This window comes from Hemiscyllium ocellatum, chromosome 43 (genome assembly GCF_020745735.1).
Source record: "Hemiscyllium ocellatum isolate sHemOce1 chromosome 43, sHemOce1.pat.X.cur, whole genome shotgun sequence".
Lineage (NCBI taxonomy): Eukaryota > Metazoa > Chordata > Chondrichthyes > Orectolobiformes > Hemiscylliidae > Hemiscyllium > Hemiscyllium ocellatum.
The window spans coordinates 11,904,370-11,921,785 of record NC_083443.1 but is presented as its reverse complement, the minus strand read 5'-3'; the positions used below and the strand labels follow the sequence as shown (position 1 = coordinate 11,921,785).

The 17,416-nt window shown below is 43.8% G+C and overlaps 1 protein-coding gene across 1 annotated transcript in view; it reads left to right on the top strand.

Moving 5' to 3' along the window:
- Positions 1 to 17,416, top strand: part of mmrn2a (multimerin 2a) — a 51,126-nt gene that overhangs the window by 18,429 nt on the left and 15,281 nt on the right. Inside the window, exon 4 of the mRNA XM_060854112.1 lies at positions 16,159 to 16,323. Coding sequence (XP_060710095.1) covers positions 16,159 to 16,323 — 165 coding nt within the window. The remainder of the gene's footprint in view (positions 1 to 16,158; positions 16,324 to 17,416) is intronic.

The following is a 17,416-nucleotide window of genomic DNA, read 5'->3' as shown; positions in this document are numbered from 1 at the left end:
ATCTACTGCACATGTTAATCTTGTGCAATGCACAAGAGAACGATGGTGACGAGGTTGAGATGGAATTTTCTTCTACATTGCATTTCAGGTGTTCAGGATGAAGAGTATTCTGACACTTCTTGAAAATCCTAAAGTGGATTTTGTGGAAATTTGAGTAATGTGCAAATTTGCAGCTTTTGCGCAAATCATGCTCAAGTATGAGGTAGCAGTGTATGTTACTGAAGAAATGGCACAAAGGGTGTGTGGAATGCATTACCCCATTGCCGATAGGACAAAGGGCTCAAGTGTCTGTTCAGGGAATATTTGTGAATGGTTTCTCTCTGTGGGAACTAGATAGTTTACTCTCATTATTCTCTGTAGCTCCCCTCATTAGCTGAGCCCCAGGCCTTTATGGTGCCCATCTCATGGTATTTTCCCTCTCGCCAATGCCAGAACTTCTTGATATTCCCAATGCCAGTGCTATTTTTAAAGCTGGGCTGTGCGCCCAGTTGAGTGCTGCCAGTCAGGAGTTACTCTTCATAGTGCACTCAGTGGAAGGGGAGGCAAAATAAGTGTTTCTGAGAGTGTAGCAGGCACTTCATTTGAAATGCAAGAGCTCACTCAGAACAGTATTAAACTACACAGGTTAGCCACTCTTAATGTCATCCCATCTTACTACCCTGTCTACTTGAATCCTGCTGTTTCTCCAGTGCTCAGTGCAACCTACCATCTTCTCAAAGTTCAACATGGAAATGTTACATACTGGAAGGACTTTAACAGGTGAAAACATTCACTTTTATTCACCAAAAGCAAAGGGGAAAACAAAACAAACAAAAGCTGCATTCCTTTGGGAACAGATGGGGATCTGTCTTTCAAACAAATCAACAAGAGATCACTTCACCTATTCAGGTGTTAATTCAGCCTGGTTTGGCTTGGAGTAACCAACACGCGATCATGTAGAAGGTGATGTTCTTCCTGCTCCTCCTCTGAGGTCTGTGTTCACTCTCCCAGCTCTTCAGCCTCTATCACCTCCCTCATTGCTTGCTCCAGTCGTGCAGATGCAAAGATTATCGAGCGCTCTCCGTCTGGAGTCTACTGCAAATACCACTTGCCCCACCTTCAGGAGGTCTGTCACCTACTCTGTGATATCCCTGGTTGAAGAATGGATTTTGCTCAGTCTCAGTCAGGGGAAACGAACCATTGTTCCAGAAGGTAGTCTTGGTCTCCCAGTAACATCTGTGAAAAGCATTCAGCTCTTGATGGGTTCCCATACAGGTAGGCCATGACATGCCTCCACATGGGACTGTGACACATTCCAATGGATGCAGCACCAGTCTCGATATTTTAGTGAACACAGTACAAGCCCATATCACGCAAATACAGTGGGAGATTGTAATTACTGTGTGATTGGTGAAACCTTGCCCCCCCCACCCCCCCACCTACACCCCCCCTCCAAAATCACCCAAGAAAGGCAGCATTGTATATCAATGAATACTTAATGTTCAAGAAGAGAGAGAATTATGTCTGTGCCCTTGTCTAACCTAAGAGCAGGGATTGACTTTGTGAATTGTAGCCAACTAGTGCCACTTAATGTCACCTGGGATTAAATCCCATCGTCATTTCTGTGAAGCAATTTGTACTGACTAATTACACAGTTAAAAATCACACAATACCAGGTTATAGTCTAACTGGTTTATTTGGAAGCACTAGCTTTCAGAGTGTTGCTCCTTCATCAGGTAGCTACACGTTAATTTCTCTTGAAGTGGAAGGGAGGCAGGAGCTTGCCTTGGGTGATAGGTATAGCAAAAATTGAGAAATGTTGAGTCTACGCCCAAAAACACATGCCAAAACTATAATTGGTTTGCAATTTCTCGCTTCCCAAAGCGGTTGGTGTCAGATATTGGTTGAGAGTTTACAAGAGTTGGAAATATTTCCAAATGGGAAAGGAGTCATCTGCAGAAAGAGGTGCACAACTTTAGGGTGTGAGACGTGAAGGTGACAGAGGGTGTAGAGGATGGTCTGGATATTACGCATGAGTCCCACATTCAAGGGATGGGCTGCTGGTGGGTTGCCTGCATTCAGTAATGTGAGAGATCAATGGTGCAGTGGGTAGCACTCATCATTTGAAGGTGCATTCATTTACAAATAGTCATTAAACTTCTTATGAGACTATTAACAGGTCTTCAGAGGGAGAGAGACAAAAACAAAACTGTAGATGCTGGAATCTAAAGTAGACAGGCAGGAGGCTGGAAGCACACAGCAAGCCAGGCAGCATCAGGAGATGGAGAAGTTGATGTTTCGGGTGTAACCCTTCTTTCAGGATAGGGGGTGGGTGGGGGAGGGGAGCTGCAGATAAAGGGGGTGGTGGGGGCAGGGTGGTGAAGTGGGGATAGGTCAAGACATGTAGAGGGTACGACCTGGTTGGTCAATGGGAGGAATGAATCAAAGTTTGTGCGAAGATTTGTAGCTCGGGTGTTCGTTGTTGTGGTTCTGTTCGCTGAGCTGGAAGTTTTTGTTGCAAACGTTTCATCCCCTGGCTAGGCGACATCATCAGTGCTTTGGAGCCTCCTGCGAAGTGCTTCTTTGATGTTTCTTCCGGTATTTATGGTGGTCTGTCCTTGCCGCTTCCGGTTGTCAGTTTCAGCTGTCCGCTGTAGTGGTTGGTATATTGGGTCCAGGTTGATGTGTTTGTTGATGGAGTTTGTGGATGAATGCCATGCCTCTAGGAATTCCCTGGCTGTTCTCTGTCTGGCTTGCCCTATGATAGTAATGTTTTCCCAGTCAAATTCATGTTGCTTGTTGTCTGCGTGTGTGGCTACTAGGGATAGCTGGTCGTGTCGTTTCGTGGCTAGTTGATGTTCATGTATGCGGATTGTTAGCGGTTTTCCTGTTTGTCCTATATAGTGTTTTGTGCAGTCCTTGCATGGTATTTTGTAAACTACATTAGTTTTGCTCATGTTGGGTATCGGGTCCTTTGTTCTAGTGAGTTGTTGTCTGAGCGTGGCTGTTGGTTTGTGTGCTGTTATGAGTCCTAAGGGTCGCATTAGTTTGGCTGTCAGTTCTGAAATGACAGCCAGACTACTGCGACCCTTAGGACTCATAACGGCACACAAACCAACAGCCACGCTCAGACAACAACTCACTAGAACAAAGGACCCGATACCCAACATGAGCAAAACTAATGTAGTTTACAAAATACCATGCAAGGACTGCACAAAACACTATATAGGACAAACAGGAAGACAGCTAACAATCCGCATACATGAACATCAACTAGCCACGAAACGACACAACCAGCTATCCCTAGTAGCTACACACGCAGACAACAAGCAACATGAATTCGACTGGGAAAACACTACTATCATAGGGCTAGCCAGACAGAGGACAGCCAGGGAATTCCTAGAGGCATGGCATTCATCCACAAACTCCATCAACAAACACATCGACCTGGACCCAATATACCAACCACTACAGCGGACAGCTGAAACTGACAACCGGAAGCGGCAAGGACAGACCACCATAAATACCGGAAGAAACATCAAAGAAGCGCTTCGCAGGAGGCTCCAAAGCACTGATGATGTCGCCTAGCCAGGGGACGAAACATTTGCAACAAAAACTTCCAGCTCGGCGAACAGAACCACAACAGGAATGAATCAGTTCGGTGGCTGGGGGAATTGGCAAGTGGAGGGGGGAAGGGCTGGGAAGGGAGTCAGGGGATGGGAAGGGAGGTTGTTAGAAATTGGTGAACTCAATGTTGAGTTTTTTAGGCTGTAGGGTGCCCAGGCAGAAGAGGAGATGTTATTCCTTCAGTTTGCAGTCTGGTTTGTTGTGGCAATGGAGGATGCCAAGGATGGTCATGTTGGAAAGGGAGTTATTGGGGGAATTGAAACAGGTGGTGACTGAGATGTCTGGTTGGCCCCTGCGGGCCCAGCTGTGATGCTCAGTGAACCGTTCACTAAGTAGAGAAGACCACGTCGGGAGCACCTGATGTAGTAAACTAGGTTGGAGGAGAGGGAGGTGAACCTCTGTCTCACCTGGAAGGACTGTCTGGGGCCCTGGATGGAGGTGAGGGGGGGCGGGGTTGTTGGTGTATCAGCAGGTTTTGCATCTTTTCTGATTGCCTCTTTTCAGGGGGTACCTGGGAGTTTTGGGGGGGGGCGGTCGGTGGGAGGGGAAGATGTTCTTAGTGGTGGGGTCTAGTTGGAGTTGGCTGAAGTGTTTAAGGATGATGCATTGGATGAGTGCCCATGGTCACCCCCTGGATTTGGGGGAAATGAAGGAGTTAAAGGCAATGTTATTGAGTGTGAGGACTACCTCAGCGAGGCGAAAGAGGATGCAGACTTCGTCGCTGCTTCCCATTCCTTTCTGAATGTTCTCCTGCCATCATTCCATTCCACCAACAGAAACATGGTGTCCCTCCAGACACCATGGCCAGCATGTAGGCTGAATCAGGACTGCAGGACTCCCAACCTCTTCCAAACTCTGGGCAACCAATTAGATTCCTAAGAACAAGGAGCAGGAGTAAGCCATTAAGCCCCTCAAGTCTGCTATGCCATTTAATATGATCATGGCTGATCTTAGCTTAGACTGAACTCCACTTTCTTGTCTGTCCCCCATAACCCTTCAACTAATGAAAAACCTGTCTCTCCCCTTCTTAAACTTACTCAGTATCTCAGCATCAGTCAGCCTCTGGGATACTGGGCTTTGCCAGATGTATGACTATTTGAGAGACATTTGGTCAAATGATTAACACTGGGGTTTTCTGTGCTGTATGACTCCATGTGTCCACTATAATTGCTCTTTGAAATGGGCTAGTATGCCATTTAGTTGTATAAAGAATGATTAATTCCAAGAAAAATAGCCCAGTGTAACCTTCTGAGGAGAACTAGAAGTGTCTTTTTCAAGGAAGCATAAGGTAGACCGTAAATGTGTCCTTGTCTCTACCCACTTCCTGAGAACAAACATTTAAAAATGACTGTTTCGAGCCCAGAAATACAACCCAATCACTGTAACAGTGGGTTATCAGAGTACCAATCACCAAGTGATTGTTAGTGGCAAAATGCACCAACGCAAACTGGACATCAAGACGCACCTCTGCCAGTCCAGGAAAGTACAAGATATCCCCTGGATACAGCCTTGTTCCAAGAACCGGCATTGGATCAGTTAGAAACATAGTGAGAAATACTGTGCAGGATGTAAGGATTATTAGAAATGTGTACAACACAAAGTATCAAACACACACCAGAATGTACAACTCGAAGACTAACTGCATTAGCACAGAATTGCTTTGAAGCCCATTGGATACTTAAGATGAGAAGAGGAGCAGGATTTGTACAATTAATGGTAGGGCCTTGGGAGTGTTGTAGAACAAAAGGGCCTAGGGGTTCAGGTACATAATTCTTTGAAGTTTGCATCACAGGTAGATAGCACACTTGCCTTCGTTGCTCAGACCTTTGACTAGAGTTGGGAAGTCATGTTGAGGTTGTACAGGACATTGGAGAGGTCTCCTCTGGATTACTGTGTACAGTTCTGGTTGCCCCGCTATACGAAGGATATTACTAAGCTGGAGAGGATTCAGAAGAGATTGACCAGATGTTGCTGGTTACGGAAGGTTTAGATTAGATTAGATTTCCTACAGTGTGGAAATAGGCCCTTCAGCCCAACACGTCCACACTGACCCTCTGAAGAGTAACCCACCCAGATCCATTTCCCTCTGACTAATGCACCTAACACTACAGGCAATTTAGAATGGCCAATTCACCTAACCTGCACATCTTTGGACTTTGGGAGGAAACTGAAGCACCCAGAGGAAACCCACGCAGACACGGGGAGAACGTGCAAACTCCACACAGACAGTCATCCGAGGCTGGAATCGAACCTGAGTCCCTGGTGCTGTGAGGCAGCAATTCTAACCACTGAGCCACTGTGCCGCCCATAATAAGTTATAAAGTTAAAGTTATAAAGAAAGGTTGGAGAGGTTAGGACGTTGTTTTCACTAGAGCATAGGAGGTTAAGAGGCGTCCTTAGACAGCTTTATAAAATCATGAAGGTATAAATAGGGTTAATGGAAGGTGTCTTTTCCCTAGAATGGGAGATTAGAGTTCTATAAAATCATGAGGGGTATAGATAGAGTTAATTGTAGGGGTCTTTTGACTAGGATGGGGCATTTCAAGATGAGGGGGTGTATTTTTAAGATGAGAGGAGAGATTTAAAAAGACATGAGGGGTAATTTTTTTTATATAGAGAAGATGGTTCACATGTGGAATGAACTTCCTGAGAAAGTAACGGGATCAGGTACAGTTACAATGTTTAAAAGACATGTTTAAGTTCATGAATAGGAAAGGTTTGGAGGGATATGGGCCAGGAGCTGGCAGGTGGGACCAGTTTAATTTGGGATTATGTTCGGTGTGGACTGGTTGGACCGAAAGGTCTGTTTCCATGTTGTATAACACTATGAAACTTCCCAGTGGCTCTCCGCACCGACAGTGGCCAGTTTCAGAGCTGGGAGCAGGGCTTCACGGAGAGTGACAGCACCTCCTCCCTGCAGGGATATGACAGGAGTCTACAGATACTCGGTGGAGGAGCTGCTTTGCTGTAACGACCCTTTTATTCAAAATATTAATTTCCTTGCCAGGGGCACCGTCCTCTGAATAGCCTAAACAGTGACTGCTTTTGTAACCTCAGCCCTGCAGGCAGGGTCAGGACACAGAAATCATGCCGTCTCTTGGCTCCTGTAACTGTAGCCTGCCCTTCAACACAAGTTCCAGGCTGACACTGCATTGCAGCACTGACCGAGGGTTGTACTGTCAGAGGCTGCGGCTTCCTGATGACATATTAAACTGAGAACCCTCTCTGCACCCTTACATAAACACAGAAACCCCTGCGGGACCATTCCAAAGAAGTGTGTGGGAGTTGGCCTTGATGTTTTGATTAATATTTACCCCTGAATCAGTCCCCAAACCCAGAATTTCAGCTCTGTAAGGGTTAAAATCGAAGCATGCCTGCTATGACGATGTCAGAGAGACATGTTGAGAGAGCTGGTTGTTTAAAACAAGAGCCACTTTTCATTAAAATCAGGAATTGGTATCCTCGACCCTGTCAAACGAAGGGGGCCTTGTATGTCCCACCTCCCTCCCAAACTCGTAAAAGATGATGGGGCAACAAACCTGGGCCACAAATAGCCCCACCCAACATGGTGCTCCACAGACCGGATTGTTCAGATGGCAGTAACCACGGTACTGTCCCTGGGATCTTGCTGTGCATAACTTGGCTGCAATACTTTGTGCACTATAACAGTGAAAAATCTTCATAAAATCCACTGGCTGTGAAACACTTTAGGGTGCCTAGTGGTCTTGTGTGGTGCTATATAAATTCAAATCTTCCTTCTTAATGCAAAAATATTAGCCGTTTTGCAATTTTGCTCTCTCGCTCACGGGATGAGGGCATTGCTGGCTGGGTTAGCATTTATTGCCCATCCCTAATTGCCCAGAGGGCAGTTAAGTGTCAACCAAGTACTGTGGGTCTGGGGTCACATGGCCTCACCAGCTAAGGATGGCAGATTTCCTTCTCTATGGGACATTAGAGACCCAAATGGGTTTTTATTCCTGGCAAAGATAGTAGGAACTGGCACAGCATTAGGCAGACCTGAGCCATCTGCAGCACAAAACTGGAACACAGGGGGGTGCTAGTGATCAACTGAGACCTGGAATGCCCCATTCATATGGACCAACCAGTGGAGACCTGAATGCAGAAAATCCTCTGGCTCAGTTCCTGGCAGGAGGGGAGCTGGACAATGCACACACAACTCACCCAGGCCGAAGGCTGGGAGAGTTTGTTCTTCTCTATGCAGACTCTCTGATTCACTTGGGCCTTCTCTGTAAATTCGGGATCAGTGGTGCTGGAAGAGCACAGCAGTTCAGGCAGCATCCAAAGTGCAGCGAAATCGACGTTTCGAGCAAAAACCCTTCATTATTCCTGACGAAGGGCTTTTGTGCGAAACGTCGATTTCGCTGCACTTTGGATGCTGCCTGAACTGCTGTGCTCTTCCAGCACCGCTAATCCAGAATCTGGTTTCCAGCATCTGCAGTCATTGTTTTTACCTTCTCTGTAAATTGCCACCAATAAGCCAGCAGACTGGCCATACTCCTGTAACCTGCAGGGCTATGGACCAAAGGCTGCAAAATGGGATTAGGTTGGGAGGCTGTTTTCTGTGACTTCTCTGGTTCTACAGATCTCCAAATGTCCTCCCAGTTGTAGCTCTTGTCACACCCTGGGAGCAGCAGATAATGACAATGCACAGTGGTTCACAGCGCCAGGGCCCCGTGTTCAATTCCAGTCTCGAGTGGATTTCGTCCGGGTGCTCCAGTTTCCTCCCACAGTCCAAAGGTGTGCAGGTTAGCTGGATAGGTCATGGTACAGGGTGGGTCTGTTTTGTTTCTTTCCAGAGGGTTGGTGCAGACTCAATGGGCTGAATGGCCTCTTTCAGCACTGTAGACTTTCTATGGTTCTATTGGAATTATATGACACACTGGGAAACATGCACCCACAACAGAAAACCTAATCTGAGTGGCATCACATGTACCATGTTGTAAACTGAAAATTATTCAGTTTTGTCTATTCCTCTAGTGCTGAAGGAGCTGGTTGCAACAGGCTCTCTGGAGACGTTGGAAGGACAGCGAACAATTAAAGCATTCATAAATCCAAGTACGTCCCAGTTCAGGCAAAACAAAAATGGATTTACATTAGAAAGACTAACTTTGTTTCTCTCTCCACAGATGTTGCCAGACTTGCTGAGTTTCTTTGGGGATTGGGGTGAGAATAGACTTGTAGCACAATGGTAGTATGCCTACCTCTCAGCCAGGAGAGCCAGATTCAAGTCCTACCTATTCCAGAGGTGTGTAATACCATCTCTGAACAAATTAATTATAATATTTCCTCCCCCGTTGTAACTGGGTTTGTTTTGTTAATTTATGGGTGAATGAGCAATATTCAGCTCCATCTTTGATCCAAGTGACCAGGACTGGCCTCAGAAAGGAACAGCCATATTGTCACTTGTTATCTGAGAAAGAGACAGCCCTGAGCTCTTCAAATTCCTGGGGGTTGCCATTGACCATAAACTGAATTGGACTAGTTTTATAGATACAGTAGGCCTATCTCCCATTTACAATCCGAGTGGGATGCTCTTCAGAGGATCATAGTGGATGTGATGGACCAAATGGTCTGTTTCCATATTGTAGGGATTCTATGGATGAAGGGAAATCAAGGTTAAACAAAGAGGTATTTAGTGTATTTATAGAGAGTTAAGTCTGTGGCTTACACTGAGTTGAAGAATCCTTCTGCTCCTTCTTCCCCTGAGACCTCCCTCCCCTAAAGACCTTGTTTCTTCCAGAGAGGGTCTGATTGACTGCTCTGGCTGCTTTCCCTCACCATCACCAGCTGCTGCTGGAGGTTCAGTTGCAGTGATTCAGAGCATGAGTTATTTGGTATGATGCCATATTTATAGTTGATGACTGGGCTAACATGAGAATGCTCATGTAAATTCCATGAAGACTGTACCTGACTCTGTGCAATGTTACAATATTAAATATTTTACATTTAAGATCACATACTATTTGACTGTGAGCAAGGACTAATATCTCGGGATGCTTTGTGCCTGAAACTTGAGAGATACATAACTGATGCAAATTTAAGATTCAACTACAGCATCTACTACGCCGAGGTTGGATTTAAGAGACATTCTGAGATATCCATTGCACAGCAGAGATGGTACGGACCGTTGTGTTTGATTCATGGACTGAGAGGTTTTCTGGTTTTAATGAATATTCCAATCTGTGATCCTCTGAGAAGCTCCATAGTAAAGTATCAGACCATAAACCTATTACAAAGGGAGAGTAGGAGGTACTACTATATCTGACTTGAGAATGCTAATTGGAGGAGAGGAATTGGGATTTTGCTCCTGGGCTGTGCTATGGCTCAGATTAATGATGATACAGAGTGAAAAATGTAGAAAGTCATTCCACCCCTCATTACTATCTTCCCTGATCTCCATGAGAACAAAATGCAAAGGATTAAATAACCATGGAAAGAACCCCCATCAGTGCTAGTGTTTATAGATATGTAGGTAGTAGAGCTTTTCCCTACTTTAAACTAGATGGGTATATGAAAAGGAAGAGTTCAGAGGGGTACAGGCCATGTGTTGGCAAATGGGACTAGATTAATTTAGGATATCTGGTCAGCATGGACGGGTTGGACCGAAGGGTCTGTTTCCGTGCTTTACAGCTCAATGACTCTACGGCTATGAACTGGGTCTACGAGTGCTGAGAGTGGCTGCAAAACAACTTTGATCATTCGGAATTTAACACTGGTTTCCCCTGCTTTCAAACAGCCTTGCTGGATTCCTGTCACCAGAGACAGAGAGACAGAGGTTCGTCCTGTTGCTTTGTGACCCTGCCCTCGTTTCTGCTCTCAGCACAGAAATCAGCGAGACAGGGCCTGGATTCTCTAGATTTTAGAAGTGGTTCGGCTCAGTGGTGAAACTTTGAACATCCTTATAGGGTTGGTCAAGGGAAGGATGTTTCCCCCAGGCTGGTGGGAAGGAGTCTGGAACCAGGAGATGCAGTCTCAGAGAAAGGGGGAAGCCATTTAGAACTGAGATACAGAGAACTCTCTTCATCCAGAGGGTGGTGAATCTTTGGAACTCACTACATCAGATGGTTGTGGAAGCTCAGTCATTGAGTGTAGACAAGTTAGAGTTCATTAGATTTCTTACAGGGATAGAGAGGAAACATGACTTTGAAATCAGAAATGATCTAGTTCAATGTGGCTTAATGGACAAATACTGCTCCCACTTCCTATTACATGTTAACAATTAACCAGATTACATTCACAAAGAAATCAAAGCCAATGGAAGCTGGAACATTACTGTATACTTTGTTCAATTTGGTTTAAAGCTTTGAGTTAAACTTGCTAGGACTTGGAATCAGATTCTGAAACCTAGATTGGGCCTGGCTCTCCTCTCATGGACCTGTGGCTCAGAGAATCAGGTGGAAAGATAGCTGGAGATTCTCACTTTTCCTGTTTTAAAGATTTGTAACATTGGGAGTTTGAGTTGCTGACCTCCGTATGCATCCACATTCCCATGGGAATGGGAGAAGAACACTTGCCTCAAGATTGGTGAATTAAACAGAGAGGAAGGAGTTTAAGAATGTTCAGAACAAGATATACTTTCTGATCTTCAGTCCTGCACTGAAACCCAAACCATTTTCCTGCTGTCCACCAGTTCATGCAAACTTATCAACCAAATAAAATCTTTTGCTCAGTCTTGAAAATTTCAATTGGCCCCAGCATCTACAGGTTTTTTTGAGAGGGAATGTCAGAAAGTGTTATGCACCAGATCAAACCCCCTCAAAATATATTAAGAAGATAGCCTAGCTTCTAAACGTTTCTTATTTTAAAGGTAGGTGTAAGGTGTTGCATTCCAGATGCAATTCGATTGATCAATCCACTCAACTTTAAGCAAAAGATACTTTATTTTTACACCACAATTAAAATACAGACAAAATAAAAATAAAAGAATAGGGATTGTTGAGAAGATTTGTAGCTCAGGTTGATGAGAAGTATGTATGTCAACTTGCTGAACTGGTAGGTTTGTTTTCAGATGTTTCATCACCATGGCTAGATATCATTTTATATTAGATTAGATTAGGTTCCCTACCATAAGACCATAAGACATAGGAGTGGAAGTAAGGCCATTCGGCCCATCGAGTCCACTCCTCCATTCAATCATGGCTGATGGGCATTTCAACTCCACTTACCAGCATTCTCCCCGTAGCCCTTAATTCCTCGAGACAACAAGAATCTATCAATCTCTACCTTGAAGACATTTAGCGTCCTGGCCTCCACTGCACCCTGTGGCAATGAATTCCACAGGCCCACCACTCTCTGGCTGAAGAAATATCTCCGCATTTCTGTTCTGAATTTACCCCCTCTAATTCTAAGGCTGTGTCCACGGGTCCTAGTCTCCTCGCCTAATGGAAACAATTTTCTAGGGTCCACTCTTTCCAAGCCATGTATTATCTTGTACGTCTCTATTAAGTCTCCCCTTAATCTTCTAAACTCCAATGAATACAATCCCAGGATCCCCAGCCATTCCTCATAGGTTAGACCTACCATTCCATTCTACACTGTGGAAATAGGCCATTCGGCCCAACAAGTCCACATCGATCCTCCGAAGAGTAACCTACCCAGTTCCATTTCCCTCTGACTAATGCACCTAACATTATGGGCAATTTAGCAGGCCAATTCACCTGACCTGCAAAGCTTTGGACTGTGGGAGGAAACCGGAGCACCCGAAGGAAACACACGTAGACATGGGGAGAATGTGCAAACTCCACACAGTCACCCAAGGCTAGAATTAAACCGGGGACCCTGGTGCTGTGAGGCAGCAGTGCTAACCACTGAGCCATGGTGCCACTCTATATCATCAGTGAGAGTCTCTGGTGAAGTGCTGGTGGTATGTCTTGCCTCTAATTAGAATGCAACACACACATCCTAGGTCAGGTAAAGCAAAGACATGCACAAGAATTTTTAGAGGAATTGACCAGAACTCAATAAACACACCGATTTAGATCCCATCTATCTTCCCTTGAAGAAAAAAGGAAATGACATCACCTACCTTAAGAAACCAAGTGTCCTGTAAATAGAGAGGTGGGATATACCACCAGTTCTTCACTGGAGACTCCCACTGATTATGTTACCAAGTCATGGTGATGAAATTTCTGAAAACAAACCTTCCAGCTCAGCGAGCCAACTTACATACATAAAAGAATAGGCTTAACTGTAATTCTACTGAGATGTTTAACAAAATAATACGTATAGAAACTACAACCGGTTTACTGTTTCAATATATTAACATCCCATAAACACACCCTTGACAAAGGCAAATTTCAATGAAATAGATTGTCTCACATGCAATCCAGCAGCAGGAAGAGAACACCAGTTTTTAACTGTAACAGAGAGAGGAAAAAGAGCTTTCACATCCAGCTTCAAGACCCCAACAATTGCAGAAAGCTGTATCTAAAAATCTTGGTTCTGTGGGAGCTTGACCCCACTCATCCAGGCTGCTTCTATTGTGCCAACATTTTTTAAAAGTCCAAGGCCTCTCAAGCTCTTTACTTTATTGGTATTGAGCAGGCTGTCTTCATTTACTATAAACCAGGACAAAATATACCTCTTAGAGCTATAGTATCGCCACAATAGAAACAGAAAATATGAAAAGTAGGCCATTCAGCCCATCCAGATGGCTCCACCATTCAATAAGATCATGACTGATACAGCTCAAAGGCATTTCCTTACTCTAGCTCCATACCCTTGATATCTTTAATATCTAAAAATCCAGTACCCCTCGTGATCAAAGTACTTGCTGATTTGCTCTCCTAAATGGTCTGCTTTATTTTAAGATCAAATTAATAACATTAATATTTTTACAAATGGATTTGAAACAGGAGAGTTCAGGAGAGTTCTGGCATGAATGCTGACCTGAAGAAGTCTCCCTTTGAGAGGAGGGGGTGGGGGGAGAGAGAGAGAGACAGAGAGAGAGAGAGAGAGAGAGAGAGGAGCAGCCAGCAGAAACCATCCCTCATTGCCAGTCCCACAAACATCCCTAGAGTAACCTTTATTGTATTGGCAGTATCGCCTGGAGACAGCTGTGGCTACATATCCAGTCTGGTCAGTCACAGAATAAAAATAACAAATCAGCTCTTTGCAGGAAGCATGCGCTCTCCTCAATCAGGAAGTCCCGAGATTGATCCCATTGAATTATCTGCAATTGACCGGAAATCTTGTGGCTTTCAATGCTTCCACTTGCTGGTTATTTTGAGACTGCTGAAATGGTTCAGCTCCACCCTCTCACCCCCAGGTGACTTTTGGTTTAATTCACTGCTGAGCAGCTACCATTAGCCTTTCAATCTCAAGACTGATGAAATACAGAACTGTGTGTTAGGGCCCAGCCTGGGCAGGGCAGCACCTTCTGTACACTGAACAACAGCAACAACGGTGCTCCATTACTCTGTTCCCAGCAACAGGATGGAAATCAGCTCTATCCAACTTATATAAATTGTCAATACCTTATTCATTCGGGAAATGTCAATCCTTTGCCACTGCCTTGGTGTCTTCAGAAATTAAAGATTGATCAAAGAATATTCCTGCCTGTGACCTGGGAGAAAATTCAAAGGGACTTGCGAAAAAAAAACCTTTTAAATTTTCTGTGGACAATTTTGTTAATTACATATAAAATTATCAGTGATCATTCAGGCTGTTTGCAGGGTAGTCAAGAATTATTTACATAAATAATGAAGTATTTACACGTTCCAATTAGTGCAGGAATTTTGGTGATAAATAGGGATGGATTGAGGGGCTAGGGCATGTAAGCCTCAGGAATACCCTGAATTAGAATCATTACCTTCAAGTGATTATAACCTACCTCCCCACGTAACTATTTTGTTTATTCATTACTGACAGAAGTCTCTCATATGGTGCTTTATCATAGGCCTTTTTCTTAACTCCAGATCATTGTATCACTTTAATTCATTATCTTGGGTTATCGCTTAAACAACCTCTGATAATGGTCCTTTTCCTTATAAAATAAAACTTCAGCGACTTCTGCCATATAATTTTCCTTCTGGATCCTGAATGTCCTTTCATCAATTTCTAAATATTTATTGGAACAACTCATTGCATTCTCAAGTAAGGGTTTTTGCTACATTACGTGGGTAGGGTAATGTTACACCTGTTGGTGAATTCAGTCAGGTGGTATCTAAACAGCTAAGGAAATCACCTGTGTGGTCTTGCTTACTGTTTAATAGTTTGGCAGGTAGATGATGATACAGGCAGCTGGGAAATCCAATCATTGAGATTTTACCTACTATTGCTATTATACCCTTGTTTCTCGTTGATCCTGAAAGCTGCACCTAATTCAGCATAGAATCTAGTTTCACTTAGTGCAGGAACAGTTGCTGTGGTGATTCTCGTCTCATAACAACAAGGGGAAGGGGACAATTTGTCCTCGTTCCTAGACCTGGGATAGAGCCCAGGAGATATTCCCTCATAAGTAATGTTGTAACAGTGAGTTCGGGATAAGATCAGTCAACTGAGCCCAAGCCGGAATCAATCTCTGGGCATCCTTGTTCCATTCCATTGAGGGGGTGCATTAGTAACCTATTCTGTGGAAACAGCATTTCAATGAATTAATTGTCAAACAGCCTCCCTTGAAAGGGGATCTATTAAAATGAAAATTGCGCCAATTAAAATAACCTTTTAGGATTTGGCATTGAGTAATTTGAGTCACAGCATGATCTATGTGTGCTTAACTCCATCAATAAACACATTGATTTAGATCCTATCTACCTTCCCTTGAAAAAAGAACCAGAAATGACATCTCCCACCTTAAGAAACCAAGACCTATAAATAGAGAGGTGGGACATATCACCAACACTTCACTGGAGACTCTCACTGATGATGTTACCTAGTCACGATGACGAACCGCCTGAAAACAAACCTTCCAGCTCAGCGAGCTAACTTACACATTTAGAATAGGTAACTGTCAACTCATGATTCCTAAAGCTCTCAAGCAGAGGGTGGGGTGGTGCATTGTTTTCTCTAGCTCTGGTGTAGATATTTTTAATCAAAGTTCAAAGTTGCTGGAGCATGTAGAACGTGAACCTATACCTTCTGGCTCAGAGATAGAGACACTACCACTGCCTTGATAACTTTGTTGTAGACTTATTGATGGAGATTGTTCCTGCAATGCGTTAATAATTACAGTTTTATTCTATTTGAGACCACCAGGATAGCACAGGATGAATGTAACAGGTCACAGCGTTTCTTGCACCAGCGAATTCCTATGTATTAATTACTTCCCAAATCTTTCTGGAGTATCATCAGAAAATGCTGAAAATACTCAGTGTTGAAGTGTGGGGAGAAAGATAATGAAAAAGCTAATGAACCGTCACAGTCAGAAACATTATTTGTTTCTCTAATCACCGTGCTTGCCTGACTTGCTGAGTATTTCCAACATTTGCAGGGTTTGAACCTGCGCAGCTCTTTGTGGAGCTCAGCAGTGAGTAGTTTCAGTGTGATGCGTCTGATGCTGCCTGGACTTATGCTCTTTTCATTTTGCTGTAGCAGAACGCATTACATCAAATGATGGCCTGCAGGGGTCAGGCTTGAAGCTGCATCTTCCACAGGACGATGTTTCTGCCACCACTGCTTCGACTCAGCCCTTCCAGGAACTCCTGAACAACCTTTCGCAAATTAATCCCTCGATTCAAAACAAGGAAAACAGAACAGGTACAGCCCAGCCTCATTCTCTGAAACCTGAATGCCTATTGTGGTAACTGAAATACTTAAGAGCTTCAAAACAAAGAACAAATTTGATTGAAGTCTTCAAAATGAGACCACACTTAGAGTCTATTTCAACTGTGTAGATTATCTAGGGCCCAGGTACGCTGGTATCTCCAAATAGTTATGTAGATACCTAGATTTGCAAAGGATTGGTAGATTGTGGACCATGAAAGGATGTTGGAATTAAATTCTATAAAGAACTTTAAAAAAGATTTGTACTTTTGCAGAGTAATGGGGATAAAGTTGGAATTTGGGATTAAATGGAGCAGTTTTCAAGGAGCTGGGATAGATGCACCAGGCCAAGTAGTTTCTTTCAGTAGCAAGTAGCTGACACATTCTTTCAGTGCAAGTTCACTGCAAGCGTTCAAAGATGATCAGGTTGTGTTCTCCAGAGTACATGACTGTAAGCTGTCACCAATAGATTTTACTTTCCAGAACTGTCACTGAAAGACAACCCACGAATAATGCTGTTTTTAAAACACATTTAAAACCAGCACAGCAGACATCACCCATGATTGCTCGCCTGCACCTCCTGGTGGCTGTTTCTCTAAACACCAAAAGGAGCACTCATTGCTTAAATTAACTGCTTCTCATGCTGGAACTGTTCTGATGGCTTGTAGCACCCAAAGGCACCAGATGAAGGCTGAGAGTGATTTTTCTGACAGTAAGTCCTGTAACTTCAAATCTGAACAAAGTGAATCACACCAACAATGTTGTCATAATGGGGTCAGAGGGCACTTTGATGCTTTGCCATGAGATGAAATGCAAAATAAATAGAAATAGGTTTAAAGTAGCAAATGACATTATTGCTGTCTAGGGCATGTTCATTGAATGTCAGGTTCAGAGTTTAGAGAGAAACTGAATTTTTCTCGGTCCATATCATTTTAATCTTTTTGCTTACACAGTCAAAACTGGATCCATAAATTTCTTGTTTTGGAGTCTTTTCCAAGATGTTAGCGACAGCAACTCTCTATCCTTTTCTTCCTCAAACTCCACTATTTCTAAGAACCTTGTTTGTGGAGTTCTGGCCTGTCATGAA